The sequence below is a fragment of the Macrobrachium rosenbergii genome, chromosome 10 (genome assembly GCF_040412425.1).
Source record: "Macrobrachium rosenbergii isolate ZJJX-2024 chromosome 10, ASM4041242v1, whole genome shotgun sequence".
Classification (NCBI taxonomy): domain Eukaryota; kingdom Metazoa; phylum Arthropoda; class Malacostraca; order Decapoda; family Palaemonidae; genus Macrobrachium; species Macrobrachium rosenbergii.
The window spans coordinates 64,442,207-64,462,816 of NC_089750.1; the positions used below are offsets into that span (position 1 = coordinate 64,442,207).

Sequence of the window (20,610 nt, forward strand, 5' to 3'; positions counted from 1 at the left end):
AATTCCCTTCGCGCAACAATTCTCCAACGGAGATATACCGAGGTAGCGTGAATTTCGATATTAAGCGACATTTGTAGCTTCATGATTGTATAAAAATCACGGTGTGATAAAAATTTCATAACAAGAGCTGCGTGTTCCAAACGTACCAATGAACTGTCATGGCGGAGGTGGGTCATTGTCGAGGCTAGTACACTTTTCCCCGCTCACGACGGGTAAAAGCAGTACGACATCTCGGCAAAAGACTTATACCTCTCTTGATGGCTCAATGGTTTACGTCAACTGGAGTCGCTGAATAGGCTTTCGTCGCGGGTTCGTGTCCCCACGATTCCAATTCATTTATCACTTATATAAATTCCCCTTCGGCGACAATTCTCCAACGGAGATATACCGAGGTAGCGTGAATTTCGATATTAAGCGACATTTGTAGCTTCATGATTGTATAAAAATCACGGTGTGATAAAAATTTCATAACAAGAGCTGCGTGTTCCAAACGTACCAATGAACTGTCATGGCGGAGGTGGGTCATTGTCGAGGCTAGTACACTTTCCCGCTCACGACGGGTAAAAGCAGTACGACATCTCGGCAAAAGACTTATACCTCTCTTGATGGCTCAATGGTTTACGCAACTGAGTCGCTGAATAGGCTTTTATAACGGTTCGTGTCCCCACGATTCCAATTCATTTATCACTTATATAAATTCCTTCAATGCGACAATTCTCCAACGGAGATATACCGAGGTAGCGTGAATTTTATATTAAGCGACATTTGTAGCTTCATGATTATATATATATATATATATATATATATATATATATATATATGTGTGTGAGTGTGTGTGTGTGTGTGTGTGTGTAATTTTACTTCAGCAAAAAACAGCCTTCAGCTTCAAATCCATTCAAGACTACAGTCTTCAAAATACTTCTTGGTTAGAATGAGATCCTTCTGTAAAGTCACCAATTCGGCGCCAGGATAGTGTTTCGGCGGCGCCATTAATTAAGTCTCCGCTGAGCTTGTTTTCTTTGGTGACTTCCCGTTTTCTTCAAGCTCAATTAGTCACGCCTAAAACGTGCCAGGTCACGCATTTTAATCATTTTTACTTTATGGTATTTATACGAATGTCACACATTGTGTATCACATGTTTCTTCATTCACAGGCATCAAGACTGTATCTATATTGTAGCTCTGTATGTTTTGTATTGTAATTTGTACTCGTTCACTGCATATTATTGATTATTGTTTCGACCTCAGGTCACAGTCTATTCCATTGTCTCTCACGGCCCGGCGTCAGTCGGCCGCAATATAAGCTGCCTGGATCTGTAATAAAGTAGCAGTAACCTTTACCTGCTCGTTTCTTTGACACCTTACAGTGGTGACCCCCGGAGTATCCCGGAGCCATTAGCGGACTCACACGGCGACTCAGTCTTGGCTCCAGGATTTCTCCAAAACGCTCTTAGCGGCCTAAACACGGCGCTGTAACCAGCGTTTGAGCGTGCTGACTCTCGTAGGCGCACCCCACCAGCGTCACTAGCGGAACCACACGGCGCACGAAAGTGCGTACTGACGTGAACCCCACTCCAGTAAGGGGTCAAAGGAGCGAGCATGGACGCGGATATCCCCTTCATGCAGTTAAACGCGACCCCGCGGACTCGAGGTTTACCTACCTCCCATCACAGCCGCGCCCGCCCCGCGATCGAGGCCCTCCCGCAACTCCACACCAGCGCCCGAACACACGACGGCCGGGCAACACAATCGCGGGCCGCCCTCACCGTAAAGCTGCCGCCCGTTTACGCAGGGGAACCCATCGATGTGGCTGCGCAGGGTGGAGAGCCACTTCAGAATCGCGGACCTCACGGACGAAATCCTACAGGCCGACACAGTGCTCAACGCCCTTCCGAGGACGTGTACAACAAACTCATCTCGCGGGTACCAAACACACACCCTCACATACAGCACCACAAAAAAGTTCCTCCTCGAAGCTTGCTCCTGCCCATCGCCGAGCGGGCCGCCTGTGTGCTATCGACCTTGCCAATAATCCACGCCACGACCTCAATCCAAGAGACGCTGGGGCATGGTCGTAGATCTCCTGTCAATACCAGTCTTGGGTGGTACAAACAAGCGGCAGGAGATAAGCTTCATACGGGAAATCTTCCTTCGCCAACTCCTCCCGGAAGTACGCAACCAGATCGCTCACCCCTACACCATGCCTGTCGAGGACCTCATAGAGGCGGCACAACACCTCACAGACTCCGTCAAGGCTTCACAGCGGCTAAAACCGGCCACACAGCCGGTCAGCTCCGTCCAGCCTGAAGAGGACGTAGAGCAGCCCGTCAACGCCATCGCCAACAGACGTCCACGAACCACAGCAGACGGAGGTCCCGGGCTTCTGTCGCTACCACAAGTGGTTCGGAAAGGACGCCCGAAACTGCCTGCCGCCCTGCTCGTTCAACCGTTCAAAAACGGGGGTGGCGGCGCCAGCAGGACAGGCCGCCATGGCAGCCGAAGAACCCAGGGCCTCAAAAACAGTAGGTTTTTACGTCCGCGACACCGTCTCCGGCAGGATGATGCTGGTCGACACAGGAGCCTTTAAGTCGGTCTTCCCAGCATCCAGAGAGACCGCAACCAGACACCAGACCCGGCCGCCTTCCTGACGGCCGCCAACGGAACCCCATCCTCTCCTACGGCACCAGGCTCCTGTCGATCTCCATCCTTGGCCAGAGTTACTCCTGGGACTTCATCGTCGCGGACGTGGAACCCCACTCCTGGGGCCGATTTTCTGGCGCACTTCGGCCTGCTAGTCGACGTGGGGCGCAAGCGCCTCCTCGATACCGACTCCTGCCGGTCTCTCCCGTTAACGGCGGGACCCAGACCCACCATCAGCGCCGTCGCCCCACCAGTACGCACACACCTTCTGTCGGAGTTCCCTGAGGTGTTTAAGCCCGAGCTTCGCCAAGTCCCCGGGGCCCCAGCCAAGCACGGCATATACCACCATATAGTGACTAAAGGGCCCCGACACATGCGAAGTTCCGCAGGCTTCCCCTCAGCGCCTTCAGGAGGCGAAAAAGCATTCGCGGAGATGGAACAGATGGGCATCTGCAGGAAAGCCTCCAGTCCATGGGCCTCCCCCTCCACATGGTGCAGAAACCGGACGGCTCCTGGAGACCCTGCGGCGACTACAGGCGGCTCAACATTGCAACGGAGCCCGACCACTACCCTCTGCCCAATATGCAAGACCTCACGGCCTCCTTTCACGGGGCCAAAATATTCACTAAATTGGACCTTCTTAAATCTTATTTCCAGGTACCTGTTGCGCCAGAGGACATACCAAAGACAGCCATCATCACGCCCTTCGGGTCCTATGTGTTCGCCTTCTCCACCTTCGGGCTGAGGAACGCCGGGCCACCTTCCAGCGGCTCATGGACAGCATCCTGGGGACCTAAAATTCTGCGTCTGCTACGTCGACGACATTCTCATATTTTCCAGGTCTCACAGCGAACACCAGAGGCACATCAAAGCAGTCCTCCAGCGCCTCCAAGAAAACGGCCTCGTCGTCCCGTTTTGACAAGTGTACCTTCGGCGTTCAGAAAGCAGAATTCCTGGGTCACGAGGTGTCTCCGACAGGCGTCCGCCCTCTTACATCGAAAGTGGCAGCCGTAGCCAAGTTCCCGACACCCACCTCCATCAAGGCCGTCCAGGAGTTCCTTGGGATGGTAAACTTCTACAGGCGGTTCATCCCGGGATCGCGCACACCACGGCCCTCTGACGGAAGTCCTAAAAGGTCAACCAAGTCCCTGTCTTGGGGACCCAGCCAGCAGCAGGCCTTTTCCCTGACGAAGGCCGCCCTCACCAAGGCAACCGCCTTGGCACACCAGGATCCCAAGGCTCCCCTCCAGCTGACGACAGACGCCAGTAACGTTGCCTGCGGTGCTGTTCTGGAGCAAATCATCAACGGCCCCCAGCCCATCGCCTTCTTCAGCAAGAAGTTCAGTCCCGCAGAGTCCCGCCACAGCACCTTCGACAGGGAACTCTGCGCGATGTACCAGCGCCAGTTCGGCACTTCAAGTTCCTCCTGGAGGGGACGCCCTTCACAATCTTCACAGACCATCAGCCACTGGTTCACGCCTTCACGAAGCAGGGGACGCATGGTCTTCCAGACAGCAGCGCCACCTCTCAGCCATAGCCGAATTTACCTGTTCCATCAGGTACCTCCCGGCAAGAAAAATCCCGAGTAGCAGACGCCCTCTCCAGAGTCGAGTTGAACGCAGTGCAGCTTGGTGTAGATTACCAGGACCTTGCCAGAGAACAGGCCGCTGACCCAGAAACCCCAGCATACCGCACCGCCATCACATCCCTCAAGTGGCGGGACGTGACCCTCGCCCCCGGAGGCCCCAGCCTGCTCTGTGACATCAGCACAGGCCAGCCCCGCCCTTTGGTTCCAGCCTCACGCCGCGCCAGGTATTCGACATCATTCCACGGCCTCTCACACCCCTCCGGCAGGACCACGGCCAAACTGCTTTCAAAAAAGTTCGTCTGGCACGGGGTGCAAAAGGACGCCACAGCCTGGGCAAAACAGTGCCTGCAGTGCCAGACCAGTAAAGTGGGTCGTCACACGCAGTCGGGGGTAGGCGAGTTCCCACAGCCAGGGCGCCCGCCGCCACATCCACATCGACGTCGTCGGGCCCTTCCCCATCAGGCGGATCCAGATACCTCCTCACGGTGGTAGACCGTTCGACGAGGTGGCCCGAAGCCACGCCCATGCAAGAAGCCACCGCCAGCGCGTGCGCTGAGGCCCTGCTCTCCAGTTGGGTTAGCCGCCAAGCGTCCCGGACCACATCACAACCGACAGGGCCCGCTTTCCTCTCCGAGTTGTGGTCTGCCCTGGCTCAACTGCTGGGAACCACGCACCACACCACCACAGCGTACAACCCAGCGGCCAACGGCCTGGTTGAACGGTTCCACAGGTCCTTGAAGTCATCCCTCATGGCCCGCTGCACCGCCGAGGACTGGAAACATCAGCTGCCGTGGGTCCTCCTCGGGTTGAGGACCGCCCCAGAGCCGACGGCACCCCATCCGCAGCTGAACAAACCTGGGGGAACCCCTCGTGGTGCCGGGAGAGCTCGTGATGGATGATCGCCACTCCCCATCTCTGCAGAGGCTCCGCGACGTGGCGGCAAGTTCGCCCCTTGCAGGCGCTCATACATCGACAAAGCAACCACCTTCATGCCGCCACAGCTGTCATCCGCCACCCACGTCTTCGTCCAGAGTCGACGCCGTCCGTCCACCACTAACTAAGCCCTACAGGGGACCCTTCCGCGTGCTGGAGCGGAACAGCAAGGCGTTCCGCTGGCACTCCCAGGCAAGAACGACTGGGTTTCCATAGACCGGCTAAAGCCCGCCTTCCTGTCGGAGAGTCCCGGCAGTGACGCAGCACCCCTTCCGCCCAAACGCACTCCAGTACGCCTCACCCCGCAGGCGCCGCCGCCCAGGAAGGGACCGCCCAAACAGCAGCCTCAAAGGCGGGAGGCCCTCAGTTATCTTCAAGAGCCGCGGCACCCTTCAGCGTCCCACCAGGTACAGGGATTAATCAGACGCGTCCCTCGTCTTGGGAGTATTTGTAGTCACCAATTCGGCGCCAGGATAGTGTTTCGGCGGCGCCATTAATTAAGTCTCCGCTGAGCTTGTTTTCTTTGGTGACTTCCGTTTTCTTCAAGCTCAATTAGTCACGCCTAAAACGTGCCAGGTCACGCATTTTAATCATTTTTACTTTATGGTATTTATACGAATGTCACACATTGTGTATCACATGTTTCTTCATTCACAGGCATCAAGACTGTATCTATATTGTAGCTCTGTATGTTTTGTATTGTAATTTGTACTCGTTCACTGCATATTATTGTTTATTGTTTCGACCTCAGGTCACAGTCTATTCCATTGTCTCTCACGGCCCGGCGTCAGTCGGCCGCAATATAAGCTGCCTGGATCTGTAATAAAGTAGCAGTAACCTTTACCTGCTCGTTTCTTTGACACCTTACACTTCCATCTTGAGGACATAAGTCCATTTAGAGCCGAATCCATCGGCGTCGGTGACCCTAGTAGTTGTGACGCCAGATAACCCACAATTAATCAAATTAGAGCCGAATCCGGGAATCCCGAAGTTCAGAAGCTTAAAAGGCAGCGATGAGGCTCCAGAGTCTTGGCTTCAGAGTCCAGCGGATCCATGTGTCATAATTTGAAACTAATATAAGAGAGAGCACTCAAATACTGTACAAATCAAAATGCTAGCTTTATACAAGTTTGGTTTTGTTGTTTTATCTGGTGTGGCCAGTGTGTTATTTGCTGCATTATTGGAGGACTTACAGTCCTATTATAATTTAAATGGACCCAAACCTGTTTTGGGGATTATATCTAATACCTTACATGAGGAGCCTATTGTGGAATTAGGGAGTGGGTATTTGAGGACTGGTATTTTAGCTGCCACTGGTGCAGCTGGTATCGCTACCATGACCGGTTTAGGACTTACTCTCTATTGGAAACGAAGACAGGACAGAAAACTCTTGACCCACTTGGAAAGTGATTTGGAGGAGGAAAGGCCGCAGAAGGCACAAGCTGTAGCTGAAATCGAACTCTTAAAAAAACAGCAACAAGAAAAAGAACTCTTGATTACGACGTTGAAATGCGAAATGAACGACGGCCTGGAAAACATGGAGGCTCTGAAAATGGAAAAGGAAGAACTCCACGTTGAAAATGGAATTCTCAAGGAAACGCTGGACGGTCTTATACAACTTAATACTGAAGTGGAAAAGAAACTTAAGGACAAAGAGACGGAAATGACTGAGAAGGAAAATGAAATAAGTATTTTGAAGGAGAGACAGGTAACCCTTAAAGAACGAAATGGAAAACTAGAAGGTCAGGTGAGGAGTCTTATCAAGAGCAGAGCTGAGATGGAAAACAAGATACGTGAATTGGAAGCAGAAATAATTAAAAGGGACGTTGAAATCGAGTATTTAATAAAAATAGAAGAAAACTTTAAAGAAGAAACGAGTATCTTCCAGGAAACGGTAGACAGTGCTGTAAGACAACTAAAAGAAAGGGAAGAAATGAATGATAAGCAGCAGGAAATTGACACTCTGGTAAAGAGAGAAGAACAACTGAAAGAACATTATAGTATTTTAGAAGAAGATTACATCGATTTTATATGCAAGATGACCGGGGTGAAAAAGAATAGGAAACAGAAGAAAGCAAAAGAAACCGAGAAAGGTTATGAAACTGATGGTCTGAATAAGATACATGGTAAGCTGAAAGAACAAAAGATGGACCTTGCCGAAATATTGGAGGTTGTTCAGTGCTACAACAATGAATTGGAAAAACATATTGAAGAGGTGAGAGAGGACAATAACGAGGGGATGGGTCAATCTGGTACCTTGAAAAAGCAATATGAAAGCCTCAAAGAACAAAACAGTATCTTGGAGGAGAATATGAAGAATCTTCTAAACGAAAGAGCTGAAATGCAAGTGGAATTGGAAGATTTGAAACAAGAAATGGTTAAGAAAGGTGAGGAAATAGATGCTTTGAAAAAGAGAGAAGGAATCTTAGAAGAAGAAAACAGGAAACTTTCCGAAACACTGGAGAGCTTTCGAAATCGTTACATTAAAATGGAAAAGAAGATTGAGGCCTTGGAACAGGAGAGAAACGAACAAGATGATATCTTACAGGAAAGTGTGGAGCGTCTTCTAAGCGGAGGAGCTAAAATGCAAAAGAAAATGGAAGAGATGGAACGAGAAATAATCGAAAAAGATGAGAGAATCGATATTTCCGTCAGGAGAGAAGAAAACCTCAAAGAACGAAATGGTATTTTAGAAGAAAAGTTAAACAATTTTGTGAACCAAATGACTGGAATGGAAAATAAGATGCAAGAGAAGGAAGCAGCCATAATTGAGAAAGGCGAGGAAAACGATAGTTTGAAAAAGAGAGAGGAACATGCAAATGAACAAAACAGGACTTTACAAGAAAAGCTGGAAAGTCTTGTAAACGAGGAAGCTAAAGTGCAAAAGAAACTGAAAGGGATGAAACAAGAAATCATTAAGGTCGGTGAGGAACTTGGTATGTCGATAAAGAGGAAGGAAATCCTCGAAGTGGAAAACAGGAACCTTGCCGAAATACTGGAAAGTGTTGGAAACCTTAATATTGAAATGGAAAAGACGATCGAGGGCATGGAACAGGAGAGATACGAAAAAATTGGTGAAACTGAAGCCATGAGACACTCTAACCAAAGCCTCAAAGAACAAAACGGTATCTTAGAGGAAAATGTGGAGCGTCTTCTACACAGAGGAGTGGAAATGGAAAAGGTCATAGAAAAGTTGGAGAAAGAAATATTTGCCAAAGGTGAGGAAAATGATATTTTGAAAAAGAGAGAAGGAATCCTTGAAGAAGAGAACAGGAAATTTGCCGAAATTTTGGAGAGTCTTGGAAACCAAAAAACTGAAATGGAAAAGAAGATTGAGGACATGGAAAAGGACAGAAAAGAAAAAATTGGTGAAATTGAAGCACTGAGACAGTCTTACCAAAGCCTTAAAGAACGAAACAGTATCTTAGAGGAAATTTTGCAGAGTTTTGTACGCCAAGAAACTGGAATGGAAAACAAAATGGCAGAGGTGGAACTGAACGAAATGGGAAAGGAAACGAAAGAGATGGAAGAGGAAATAAATGAAAATACCCAGGAAGGTAGGACTTGGAATAAGACTGAAGACGACGTCAATCAACTGAAGAGTATATTACAAGACAAGTTGAACATTCTTGAAAATCAACTGAATGAAGTGAAAGAAAAAACGCAGGAGGAAGAGGAAATAGATGCAAATACCCAGGAAAAGAGCACTTGGAATAAGACTGACGACACCTTAAATGAACAGAAGACTATTTGTCAAGATAAGGTGACCAGTCTTACAAACCAACTTAATGAAATGGAAGAGGAAACGGAAGAGGAGGAACAAACAAGCCAGGAAAATGGTTGTTTGAAAAAGAGTGAGGACACCCGAAATGAACTGGAGAGTATTTTACATGACAAGTTGATTAGTCTTGTAAGTCAACTGAATGAAACGAAGGACGAAACGGATGAAGAGGAAGAGGAAATAAATGAAAATACCCAGGAAAGTAGGACTTGGAATAAGACGACAAATGAACTGGAGAGTATTTTACAAGAGAAGTTGACCAGTCTTGAAAATCAACTGAAAGAAATGAAAAAGAAATAACTTAGAAAGGCAAAATAACTTATATTTGCCATTACAGCTGCCTGCTGGCTGCTTAAAAGCAGACGAGAGGCTTCTTCCAAAAGGGATGCGTCCTAAGTTACCGTACGTCTAACCTAATCTATCCCAGGATGCTATGCCCTGACCTGGCTGGGGGCTTCACTTTCCCTGGTCTCCCCCACCAGGGACTGGAAGCCTTCCAACCAGGACAGGGCACTGTATCCTTGGACAGGTTAAGTTAGAGGAAGGTTAATAGCCTCCCCTTGCCTAACCTACCTGGAGTGCTGTACCCTAACCTGGCTAGGAGCTTCACTCCCCGTCCCCCAGGGGTGTGAAGCCACCTGACCAGTTCAGGGCTCAGCCCCCTAGGATAGGTTATGTTAAGGGAAGGTTAGATTAGCCATCCCTAAACTATCCTATCTTGGAGTGATGTACCTATCCTGGATAGAGCTTCACTCCCCATCCCCCAGGGAAGTGAAGCCACCTGACCAGGTCAGGGTACAGTCCCCTAAGATAGGTTATGTTAAGGGAAGGTTAGATTAGCCATCCCTAACCTATCCTTTCTTGGAATGATGTACCCTAACCTGGCTAGGAGCTTCACTCCCCACCCCCCAGGGGAGTGAAGCCACCTGACCAGGTCAGGGTTCATCACCCTGGGATAGGTTATGTTAAGGGAAGGTTGGGTTGGATGCACCCTATTGGAATATGTCTCTGATCTCTTTGAGCACTGAGTGAATTTAATACATACATATATATATATATATATATATATATATATATATATATATATATATATATATATATATATATATATATATATATATATATATATAAGTGTTAAACTGTCAACTTAAGCCCTCGTCTATTTCCTGGGTAGGGAAAAGCAGTTATCAACAACAATTCCCTTTGGTTATGAGTTATTGCAGTGTTCGATATGAAACAATATTAATCATTCACATTCTATTCATTAATGAAGCTCAGTCATTTGGCATTCATTCCTGTTATAATGGGGAACTTATTTTGATATTACAATTAATCCACGATTTAAAAGCGTAGAAGAGTTGCAGATGTTATTATACCAGTTCATGTCCTGCTTAAAAGCAAATCATAGACTAATTCCAAAATGGATGTATCCTAACCTAACCTGTCCTAAGGTGCAGTGCCCTGACCTGGCCAGGAGCTTCACTCCCCCTGGGGTGGGCCAGGGGAGTGAAGCTCCTGGTCAGGTCAGGCACTGCACCTAGGACAGGTTAGGTTAGATGCATCCTCCCCCTGGGGTGGGCCAGGGGAGTGAAGCTCCTGTCCAGGTCAGGCACTGCACCTTAGGACAGGTTAGGTTAGGATGCATTCACTCCCCTGGGGTGGGCCAGGGGAGTGAAGCTCCTGGCCAGGTCAGGCACTGCACCTTAGGACAGGTTAGGTTAGGATGCATTCACTTCCCCTGGGGTGGGCCAGGGGGAGTGAAGCTCCTGTCCAGGTCAGGGCATTGCACCTTAGGACAGGTTAGGTTAGGATGCATTCACTCCCCCTGGGGTGGGCCAGGGGGAGTGAAGCTCCTGGCCAGGTCAGGGCACTGCACCTTAGGACAGGTTAGGTTAGGATGCATTCACTCCCCCTGGGGTGGGCCAGGAGGAGTGAAGCTCCTGTCCAGGTCAGGGCACTGCACCTAAGGACAGGTTAGGTTAGGATGCATTCACTCTCCCTGGGGTGGGCCAGGGGGAGTGAAGCTCCTGGCCAGGTCAGGGCACTGCACCTTAGGACAGGTTAGGTTAGGATGCATTCACTCCCCCTGGGGTGGGCCAGGGGGAGTGAAGCTCCTGTCCAGGTCAGGGCACTGCACCTTAGGACAGGTTAGGTTAGGATGCATTCACTCCCCTGGGGTGGGCCAGGGGAGTGAAGCTCCTGTCCAGGTCAGGCACTGCACCTTAGGACAGGTTAGGTTAGGGATGCATTCACTCTCCCTGGGGTGGGCCAGGGGAGTGAAGCTCCTGGCCAGGTCAGGGCACTGCACCTTAGGACAGGTTAGGTTAGGATGCATTCACTCCCCCTGGGGTGGGCCAGGGGGAGTGAAGCTCCTGTCCAGGTCAGGGCACTGCACCTTAGGACAGGTTAGGTTAGGATGCAGCCATTTTGGAATTAGTCTATGATTTGCTTTTAAGCAGGACATGAACTGGTATGATAACATCCGCAACTCTTCTACGCTTTTAAATCTTGGAGTTACTATAATATCAAAATATTGTCCCTATTAAAACTGAGGAATGAATGCCAAATGACAGCTTCATTAACCAATAGATTGCGAATGATTAATATTGTTTCATATCCAGCTGCAGTATTATATATATATATATATATATATATCAGCACGTTAGGGTGAAGGATCATTCCATTATTCCTTTTCAAGGTACTTTATTGTTGCTGCGACGTTTCAGGACTAACAATAAAGTACCTTGAAAAAGGAATAATGGAATGATCCTTCACCCTAACGTGCTGATGTCTACCGTTGATAGAACCCTCTCAATCCTCACTATATATATATATATATATATATATATATATATATATATATATATATATATATGTATACTCGTATATATATATATATATATATATATATATATATATATATATATATATACATATACATACTACTCTGTTCATTAATAAAAACCAGGCATGCCTCGCTGCTTAAAAGATCAGAAACATCCCAGCAGGGATGCATCCTATCTTAACCTTGCCCTAACCTAATCTATCCCAGGGTGCTATGCCCTGACCTGGTCAGAAGGCTGTGGTGGAGTCCAGGGGAAGCAAAACCCCTGGCCAGGTCAAGGCACAGCACCCTGCGATAGATTAAGTTAGTTTGCATCCGTGTTGGAATATGTCTCTAACCTGCTTTTAAGCAGGACAGTAGCTGCTACGGTAACGTGCATAACTCTTCTGCACTTTTAACTTTTAGAGTCATTTTAATATCAAAATGCATTCCTGTTAAGACTGAGGAATGAATGGGGAGCGTCTGATTTTCACTAATGGATAGAGTAGCAAGTGGTTGATATTGTTTCATATCGAACTGCAATAGCTTACAACAAAAGATTTGTAATTGATAAGTGCTTCTTCTGTGCCCAGCAACTAGCCAAGTGGTCAAAGCTGACTGTTTATAAATGCTTCTAAACTACCGGTCTTCATATATTCAGCCCCGGGTAGAAGTGTGTATACACATACAGATATATATATATATATATATATATATATATATATATATATATATATATATATATATATATATATATATATATATATATATATATATATCTGTGTATACAAACTTCAACCCAGGGCTGATATGAACCTGGCCGTTAGTTTAGAAGCATTTATAAACAGTCAGCTTTGACCACTTGGCTAGTTGCTGGGCACAGAAGAAGCACTTATCAATTACAAATCTTTTGTTGTAAGCTATTGCAGTTCGATATGAAACAGTATCAACCACTTGCTACTCTATCCATTAGTAAAAATCAGACGCTTCCCGTTCATTCCTCAGTCTTAACAGGAATGCATTTTGATATTAAAATGACTCTAAAAGTTAAAAGTGCAGAAGAGTTATGCACGTTACCGTAGCAGCTACTGTCCTGCTTAAAAGCAGGTTAGAGACATATTCCAACACGGATGCAAACTAACTTAATCCTATCGCAGGGTGCTGTGCCTTGACCTGGCCAGGGTTTCACTTCCCTGACTCCACCCCTGCCTTCTGACCAGGTCAGGCATAGCACCCTGGGATAGATTAGGTTAGGGCAGGTTAAGATAGGATGCATCTCTGCTGGGATGTTTCTGATCTTCTTTTAAGCAGCGAGGCGTGCCTGGTGTTTATACTAGTGAAGAGAGTGTATATATATATATATATATATATATATATATATATATATATATACAGTATATATATATATATATATATATATATATATATATATATATATATATATATATATATCTATATATATATATATATATATATATATATATATATATATATATATATATATATATATATATATAGTGTGTCTACCAAGGCCAGGTTTTGAATCTGTGCCTTTGGTTTAGAAACGGTTATAAACAATTAACTGTGAACATTCAGCTTATTCATGGTCAAGGAAGATTAAACTATCAATGGCAGTCCCCTCTGGTTATTAGTTATTCCAATTCGATATTAAAGGATATTAATCATTTGCTACTCTATTCATTAATAAAAACTTAACTTCCTGCGTTCATTCCTCAATATTAATGGGGAATTATAAAAGTTTAACCGCAAGCTCGCGGCCCGCTTAAAAGCGGAGAACAGGTCCTGTCCAGCCAATGACTTGCACAACATCTTTCCCAGGTCCTTTTTCAGTTTGTGAAAGGATTGTCTCCTGTAAATTGTTGTCCATGTCGACCAATGGTTAAACCTGCCCTTCCTTATCTTGTCTAAGATGTTATTTTCATTACCATTCCCTGGCCAAATACATATTTTATCGTCAACGTACCTGAACCATGCTATAGTGTGTGGAACGATTTTGTTCCAATATTTTGCTTCAGAAAAACTCCATATACAAACTACCTAACACTGGAGCACAAGGGTTACCCATTGCCGTAACGAAAATTCTGAATTTCCCACTGAATTCAAATTTACACTCTTCTACAAATCACTTGGAACAAGGTATATCCGGCTGTCTCATCTCTAATGTATCCGATAAAAACTCCATCAGATCGCCAGAAGGTACCTTTGTGAATAATGATACCGCGTCGAAGCTCACAAACCCGGATTTACTATATATCTGTGCATTATTTATTTGATCAAACCAGCATTATTCCTTACGAGCTTGATAGCGTGCGCTATGCTGCGCTGGAACCCGGCACTGCCCGTCATGTCTCCCCTACCCTCCCGATCCACTGCCTACCACGCCCTCACCTGGGGCAGACAAACAGGTTTGCAGGAGGACGGTGGATATGTCATGTCTCCCTTATCTTCCCAATCCCTTACCTACCCCACCCTCACCTGGGGCAAACAAACAGGTTTGCAGGAGGAGGGTGGATGTGTCATGTCTCCCCTACCTTCCCGATCCGCTACCTATCCTGCCCCAGGTCAGGCTACCAGGAGGAGGGTGGATGTGTCATGTCTTCCCGATCTGCTACCTATCCTGTTCCCCGCCCCCAGGGCGGACAAACAGGTTTGTAGGAGGGTGGATGTGTCATGTCTCCCCTACCTACCCTGCCCCCACCTGAGGAGGACAAGCAAGAAAGATCCACTCGGATTTTATTATTATATCCAGTATATTCACTCCAGAGATGGTACAAACCAATAGGCTAAGAACCAAATGAACTAATAACTGGCCTAGCTGGAAAACTTGTTTTGTGAGCTGTTGTTGTTCCATACATGTATGGTAGCGAGGGAGATGTCACACGCAACTTTCTTTATTAGGTTTTCATTTCCTTTGAATAACTCTATAACTTTCCTATTCTAAAATACTGTTCACACTGTCTACAGAAATTTCATCACGGAAAAGACTGTTCATTCTTTCTATATTCTTTCTTATCTAAAATTACCAGCTAACCAGATTTGTCGGCTTCCGTCATGTGTATATTTTTATTATATTTTTCTGATCCTTGGTGGCAACTATGACTGTTTTATGGACATTTGGGGGTGTCTGGCTTTTTCATATTTCCATAAGCATTTTCCTCAATTATAATCACATCCTTCCCTTTCAAGGCCACTTGTGCAATCCTTTAAATAAATTATGTATATATATATATATATATATATATATATATATATATATATATATATATATATATATATATATATATATGATTCTTGTATATCAAACACCAATGATGAAAAAAGTTTTATTGCTTTTTTAAGCTCCTGTTTTTTGGGGGAATTGGAGTCTGATTTACTAAATCTCTTTGGTACAAGAATGAAAAACTGCCGAGAGCAAAACCCCTTCATGAATATATTTTTCCAGAAAGTGGGAGTAGCCAGTATTATAGAAAATGAATACTGTTACGTAAGGCCCAGTGCATCTAAAAATACAGGCCATTCTTCCAGGCGCGCCCTGAGGCGGAATATGATGCACTGAGATACAGAAAAGAAAAGTTCGAAAACCCTAAGCAGAAAAGGAGTTTACTTATGAGCATAAATACGGAAACATCGCATAAATTTAGGCTTAGCGTAGATTGCAACAATAAATATTAAGTTAGGCCCAGTACTTTTCTTTGGTAAAGGTACTTGCCTAATATGGGCGGTAGAGGATCAAGGCAATTCCACGTGCCAGCGGCTGAAACAGAGGTTATGGTGTTTACCTTGCCTTACACTGCATAAGTTACCTGTATGACCATCTACAGCGCTTGCGCAGTTGACATCCTAATGAAACCTTTACTTTTTGCTTGCCCAGGGATTCTGTTTTCGATAAAATATTGTGAATCGCAAAACTCTGTCACATTGGTAGGCTACCACGACTAACTTAAAGAAGCTTTATTCATCCATGGCTGAAACTGTATACCATGGGAACTATTATTATTATTATTATTATTATTATTATTATTATTATTATTATTATTATTATTATTAAGAAGATGAACCCTATCCATATGGAACAAGTCCACAGGGGCCACTGACTTGAAATTCAAGCTTCCAAAGAATAAGGTGTTCATTTGAATGAAGTAACAGAAATAATGGGAACAACATATAGGAGATTAGTAATCAGAAAAAAGATAAATTAACAAATTAATAAACAAACAAAAATGTAAGTAAAATATTAAAATACAAATTGAATTGTATCACGGTAGTAATAATGCACTGCATTTTCGATTGAACTTCTGAAGTTCTAATTGAACGACTTCCTCTGGGAAGCCGTTCCACAGTCCAACGGTGTGAGGGATAAGTCAGTGACTATGTCTGCTGTGTGCAAATTGGAGTGAGCAAGAACAGTGTCTGAAGTAACTACTGTATATACAGACATTTTGCATTGACTAACAGTCTTCCAGCATAAGCAAAGAAATTTTTATGGTCTACATCATTATCAACACCAAGACTGCCTCTGAGATCTTGCAGTTACAATTGTGGTTTGAATGCTTAACTATTCAGAAGTGTCTCAGGGTTTAAAAATAAAGTTTAGAACGTTTGCCTGACAAATCATTGCCATCTATGTTAATGAAGTAACCTAACTACTTCTATATTAAAGAAAGGATCTACCTACTTCTATATTAAATCTACCCAGGCCTATATTTCAAAAAAGGATCTAACCACTTCTGTGTTATAGAAAGAATCTACCCACTTCTATATTAAATCTACCCACTTCTGTATTAAAGAAAGGATCTTCCTGCTTCTATACTAAAGAAAGGATCTACCTACCACTATATTAAATCTACCGACCTCTGTATTACAGAAAGAATCTACCCATTTATATGTTAAAGATAGAATCTACCCACTTTCATATTAAAGAAAGGATCTACCCACTTCTTTATTAAAGAAAGAGTCTACCTACTTCTATATTAAAGAAAGAATCTACCCACTTCTATATTAAGGAAAGGATTTACCCATTTCTATATTAAAGAAAGAACCTACTCACTTCTATATTAGAGAAAGAATCTACCAACTCCTATATTAAACCTACCCGCTTCTATATTAAAGAAAGGATCTACCTACTTCTTTAATAAATCTACCCACTCCTATAATAAAGAAAGGATCTACCCACTTCCATATTAAAGAAAGGATCTACCTACTTCTATATTAAGAAAAGGAACTACCCACTTTTATATTAAAGAAAGAATCTACTTACTTCTATATTAATGAAAGAATCTACCCACTTCTATGTTGAAGAAAGAGCCTACCCACTGCTATATTAAAGAAAGAATCTACCCACTTCTATATTAAAGAAAGGATCTACCCATTTCTATATTAAAGAAAGAATCTACTTACTTCTATACTAAAGAAAGAATCTAACCACTTCTATATTGAAGAAAGAATCAACCCACTTCTATATTAAGGAAAGAATCTACCCACTTCTATATTAAAGAATCTACCCACTTCTATATCAAAGAAAGAATCTATCCACTTCTGTATTAAAGATACCCACTTCTATATTAAAGAAAGAATCTATCCACTTCTACATTAAAGAAAGAATCTATCCACCCACTTCTATATCAAAGAAAGAATCTACCCACTTCTATATTAAAGAAAGAATCTATCCACTTCTGTATTAAAGAAAGAATCTACCCACATCTATTTTGAAGAAAGATTATACCCACTTCCATATCAAAGAAAGAATCTAAACATTTCTATATTAAGGGGAACGTCTCAGCCCCATTGAAACAATGTTATTTTGTGGTTACTTCAAACTCATAAGTTTTTTCTTTTTCAACCAATTTTTTTCATTTAAAACCACTTGAAAGATAATTTTCTACACAAAAATATGCACATGTATAATTCTCTTAAGATTTTATATATATGGTTATATATACATTTTTATTTGTATATTTGACTAGTAACGGTCACTATTTTCCATATGTAATTCTTTTTTGCTAATAGTTAATGTACATAATGTAGGCTATAAAATTCCCTATCCTTTCATGTTTGAATGGCAAAAATCGGTCAATATTCAATAAAGTTATATAATTTTTTTTCTCCGAAAATGTCATATTTTGAGAAATCGCGCTTCAAAGTTTTCATATACATTTTCTTTAATAAATTCTAAAGCATTGCACCTAAAGACTTGTAACTTTAGGGATGTATAGAAACCCTTATAATGAATATACTGTGAAATTTTTGTAGAGATTGACTGAACAGAATTTAGTATGTATTAGTATGGGCTTTTAGCGGTAGTTTTACCTCACCACTGGGGATCATATATATATATATATATATATATATATATATATATATATATATATATATATATATATATATATATATATATATATATATATATGATATATTGACGATAAACGACTGACAAGATTTTCAACAGAATGTATATTCTCGTCTGTTTTTTTCTGGCAGAATTTTACGCTTTTGGCCTATTTAGTTATCTTTTCTGACTGATGCATTTTACAGCATAATCATAACAAACAAACTGTAAATATATAAACGAGCAGACAAAGAAATAAGCAGAACATACAAAGAGAGAGACTAATAGCAAGGTTTGTTTACAAAACCCATATCTTATATAAAAAGAAAACGGAGGAAAACGTGAGAATTGTATGGGAGACAAAACTAAATAACTTTGCCAGGAATTTTTGACGAAAAAGTGAATGAAGGTACCCAGGTCAAAAAGTGGTTGCGTACGGGACTCGACGCGCTTGAGTAAATATATAATGACTTTTTAGCAATAGAAAAACAGTTTTCATAAAAAAACAACTATTTGAAACGCGAAATATAGACGTTCTCCTATCTAAAAATGCAATAATCTTAATTTTGATCATTCCAAGCCAGAGGTCATGAGTCGCCCCCGTAAAGAAAGCATCTACCCACTTCTTTAGTAAATAAAGAATCTAAATACTTCTGTATTAAAGAAAGAGCTATCACTTCTATACTGAAGAAAGAATCTACCCACTTCTGTAGTAAAGAAAGACACTACCCATTTCTGTACTGAAGAAAGGATATACCCACTTCTATATTAAAGAAAGAATCTACCCACTTCTACAAATTTGGAGGAAGAATATACCCACTTCTATATCAAAGAAAGAATCTAAACACTTCTGTATGAAAGAATCTAGCCACTTCTCTATTAAAGAAAGAATATTCCCACTTCTGTATTAAAGAAAGAATCTACCTATTTCTATATTGAAGAAAGAATATACCCACGTCTATATTAAAGAAAGAGTATACCAAAAAAAAAGAATCTAAATCTAACCACTTCTCTGCTAAAGAAAGCTAAGCACGCCTATCGTGTCAAAAAGCAGTGAACGGTTTGTGAGCAGTAGTTTGGGCGCCTTCGTCAATTAACAGGCCATTTCTCTGCAGTTCCCCTGACGGGTTTACACCTGAGTCATCTTTGTATTGATATTATTTCCCGTATAAGCAGATCGATTAGCGAAGGTTTTGTCAAGAAAGTATAGATGAAGTACACGGTAAGATCATAAGAAAACAATGCTGCCTCTACCGCATCCCACCTGGAGTTTTTTTTTTTTCTTTTTTTACCATTCGTTGAAAGCTAAAGTAAAACTACTTATTTCATTTTTATGCTTTACAGTTCAGTAAGAACGCTGCTGATTTCTGACATGGCTTATCAACATGTACTAATAAAGAAATGCCATATATAAGGGTTAACAAGACGGGTCCAAGGCCGTTTTATTAAAAAGAAAGCGTCTTCACAGTTATTAATCATGATACTGTTTCATTCTGAACGTTCTTATGGATGTTTTCCCATGTATAATGACTGACTTTACGATAAGCCCATTTAAATTGATAATAATATTTAAGAAATAGATACTTAAATGAAGAAAACATCTGTAGAGAGCCGAAAAAAATCAAAATAAATCATCAATGGAAACTTTCAACCTTTGTGGTTATCACTGATGCTCTTTGTTTTCTAGAGTAATCGGAAAGTCCATCTCAATTGACATCTAATATTCACACGTTAATTTCGTCAGACTGTAGCTTAGAATATGATTTTTCTTTAAGCAAGTATAATTGCACTGGATACTTGTGAATTTAGCGTTCAAGACTCCATTTCCATATCAGTGAATTTCTCTTCGAATATAAATAATATAATTAAATGCATTTTTAAACTTAAAATTAAGAAATGCAAAAAAAAAAAAAAAAATCAAAAACTATGTTTTAGAATTCAAGACAATCTGAAGGACAAGAGCGAGAACTTTATACTGAACGAGTCACTTTCTTAATATACGAGTGCACAAGAGATGCTTAGCGCAATAATCATATTTTTCAAGTACATTAAAACTTATAATTTTTTCAGCTTTTTAGCAAAAGAAAGACAAACGTACAATGGCTTATCTGTCTGGAGACAACGGTGAATTATGTGTCCCTTTAAAACAAGAACTAGACCTTCCAGGTGTTGGCAGAGGTAATGATGTCGGGCCATTGAAAAAATGAGGGTGATGCAAATCGATACGGAAGGTATCTAGCTTATCTAACATAAACTAGATAGAGCAGCGAGAATGTACAATGGGACAACTGCTTATATCTGGCATCCCTTTATATATGATTTATATTTTGTGCTGTATATCCACAATGGGTCAGATCAGCAGCTGTCTTGCTACTTTAAATTTTCTGTACTGTATTTAATTTCATAAAGAATTACGTTTGTTTTTACAGTGATTGTGGTAGCACCGGCTGTTGTGTGTACGATCAGCCCACGAATAAGAGAATGTATGGTGAATAACG

At 42.7% G+C, this 20,610-nt stretch overlaps 2 protein-coding genes across 2 annotated transcripts in view; one reads left to right on the forward strand and one right to left on the reverse strand.

Annotated features, from left to right (window-relative positions):
- LOC136842717 (thiamin pyrophosphokinase 1) overlaps window positions 1-20,316 on the reverse strand; it is a 65,758-nt gene extending 45,442 nt beyond the window's left edge. Inside the window, exon 1 of the mRNA XM_067110429.1 lies at window positions 20,211-20,316. The gene's annotated coding sequence lies outside the window, so the exon portion shown is untranslated. The remainder of the gene's footprint in view (window positions 1-20,210) is intronic.
- Window positions 6,273-9,242, forward strand: LOC136842351 (putative leucine-rich repeat-containing protein DDB_G0290503). Its single transcript, XM_067109607.1, has one exon. The coding sequence runs from the start codon at window positions 6,273-6,275 to the stop codon at window positions 9,240-9,242; it is 2,970 nt and encodes a 989-aa protein (XP_066965708.1).
- Window positions 20,317-20,610: the final 294 nt, after the last annotated feature.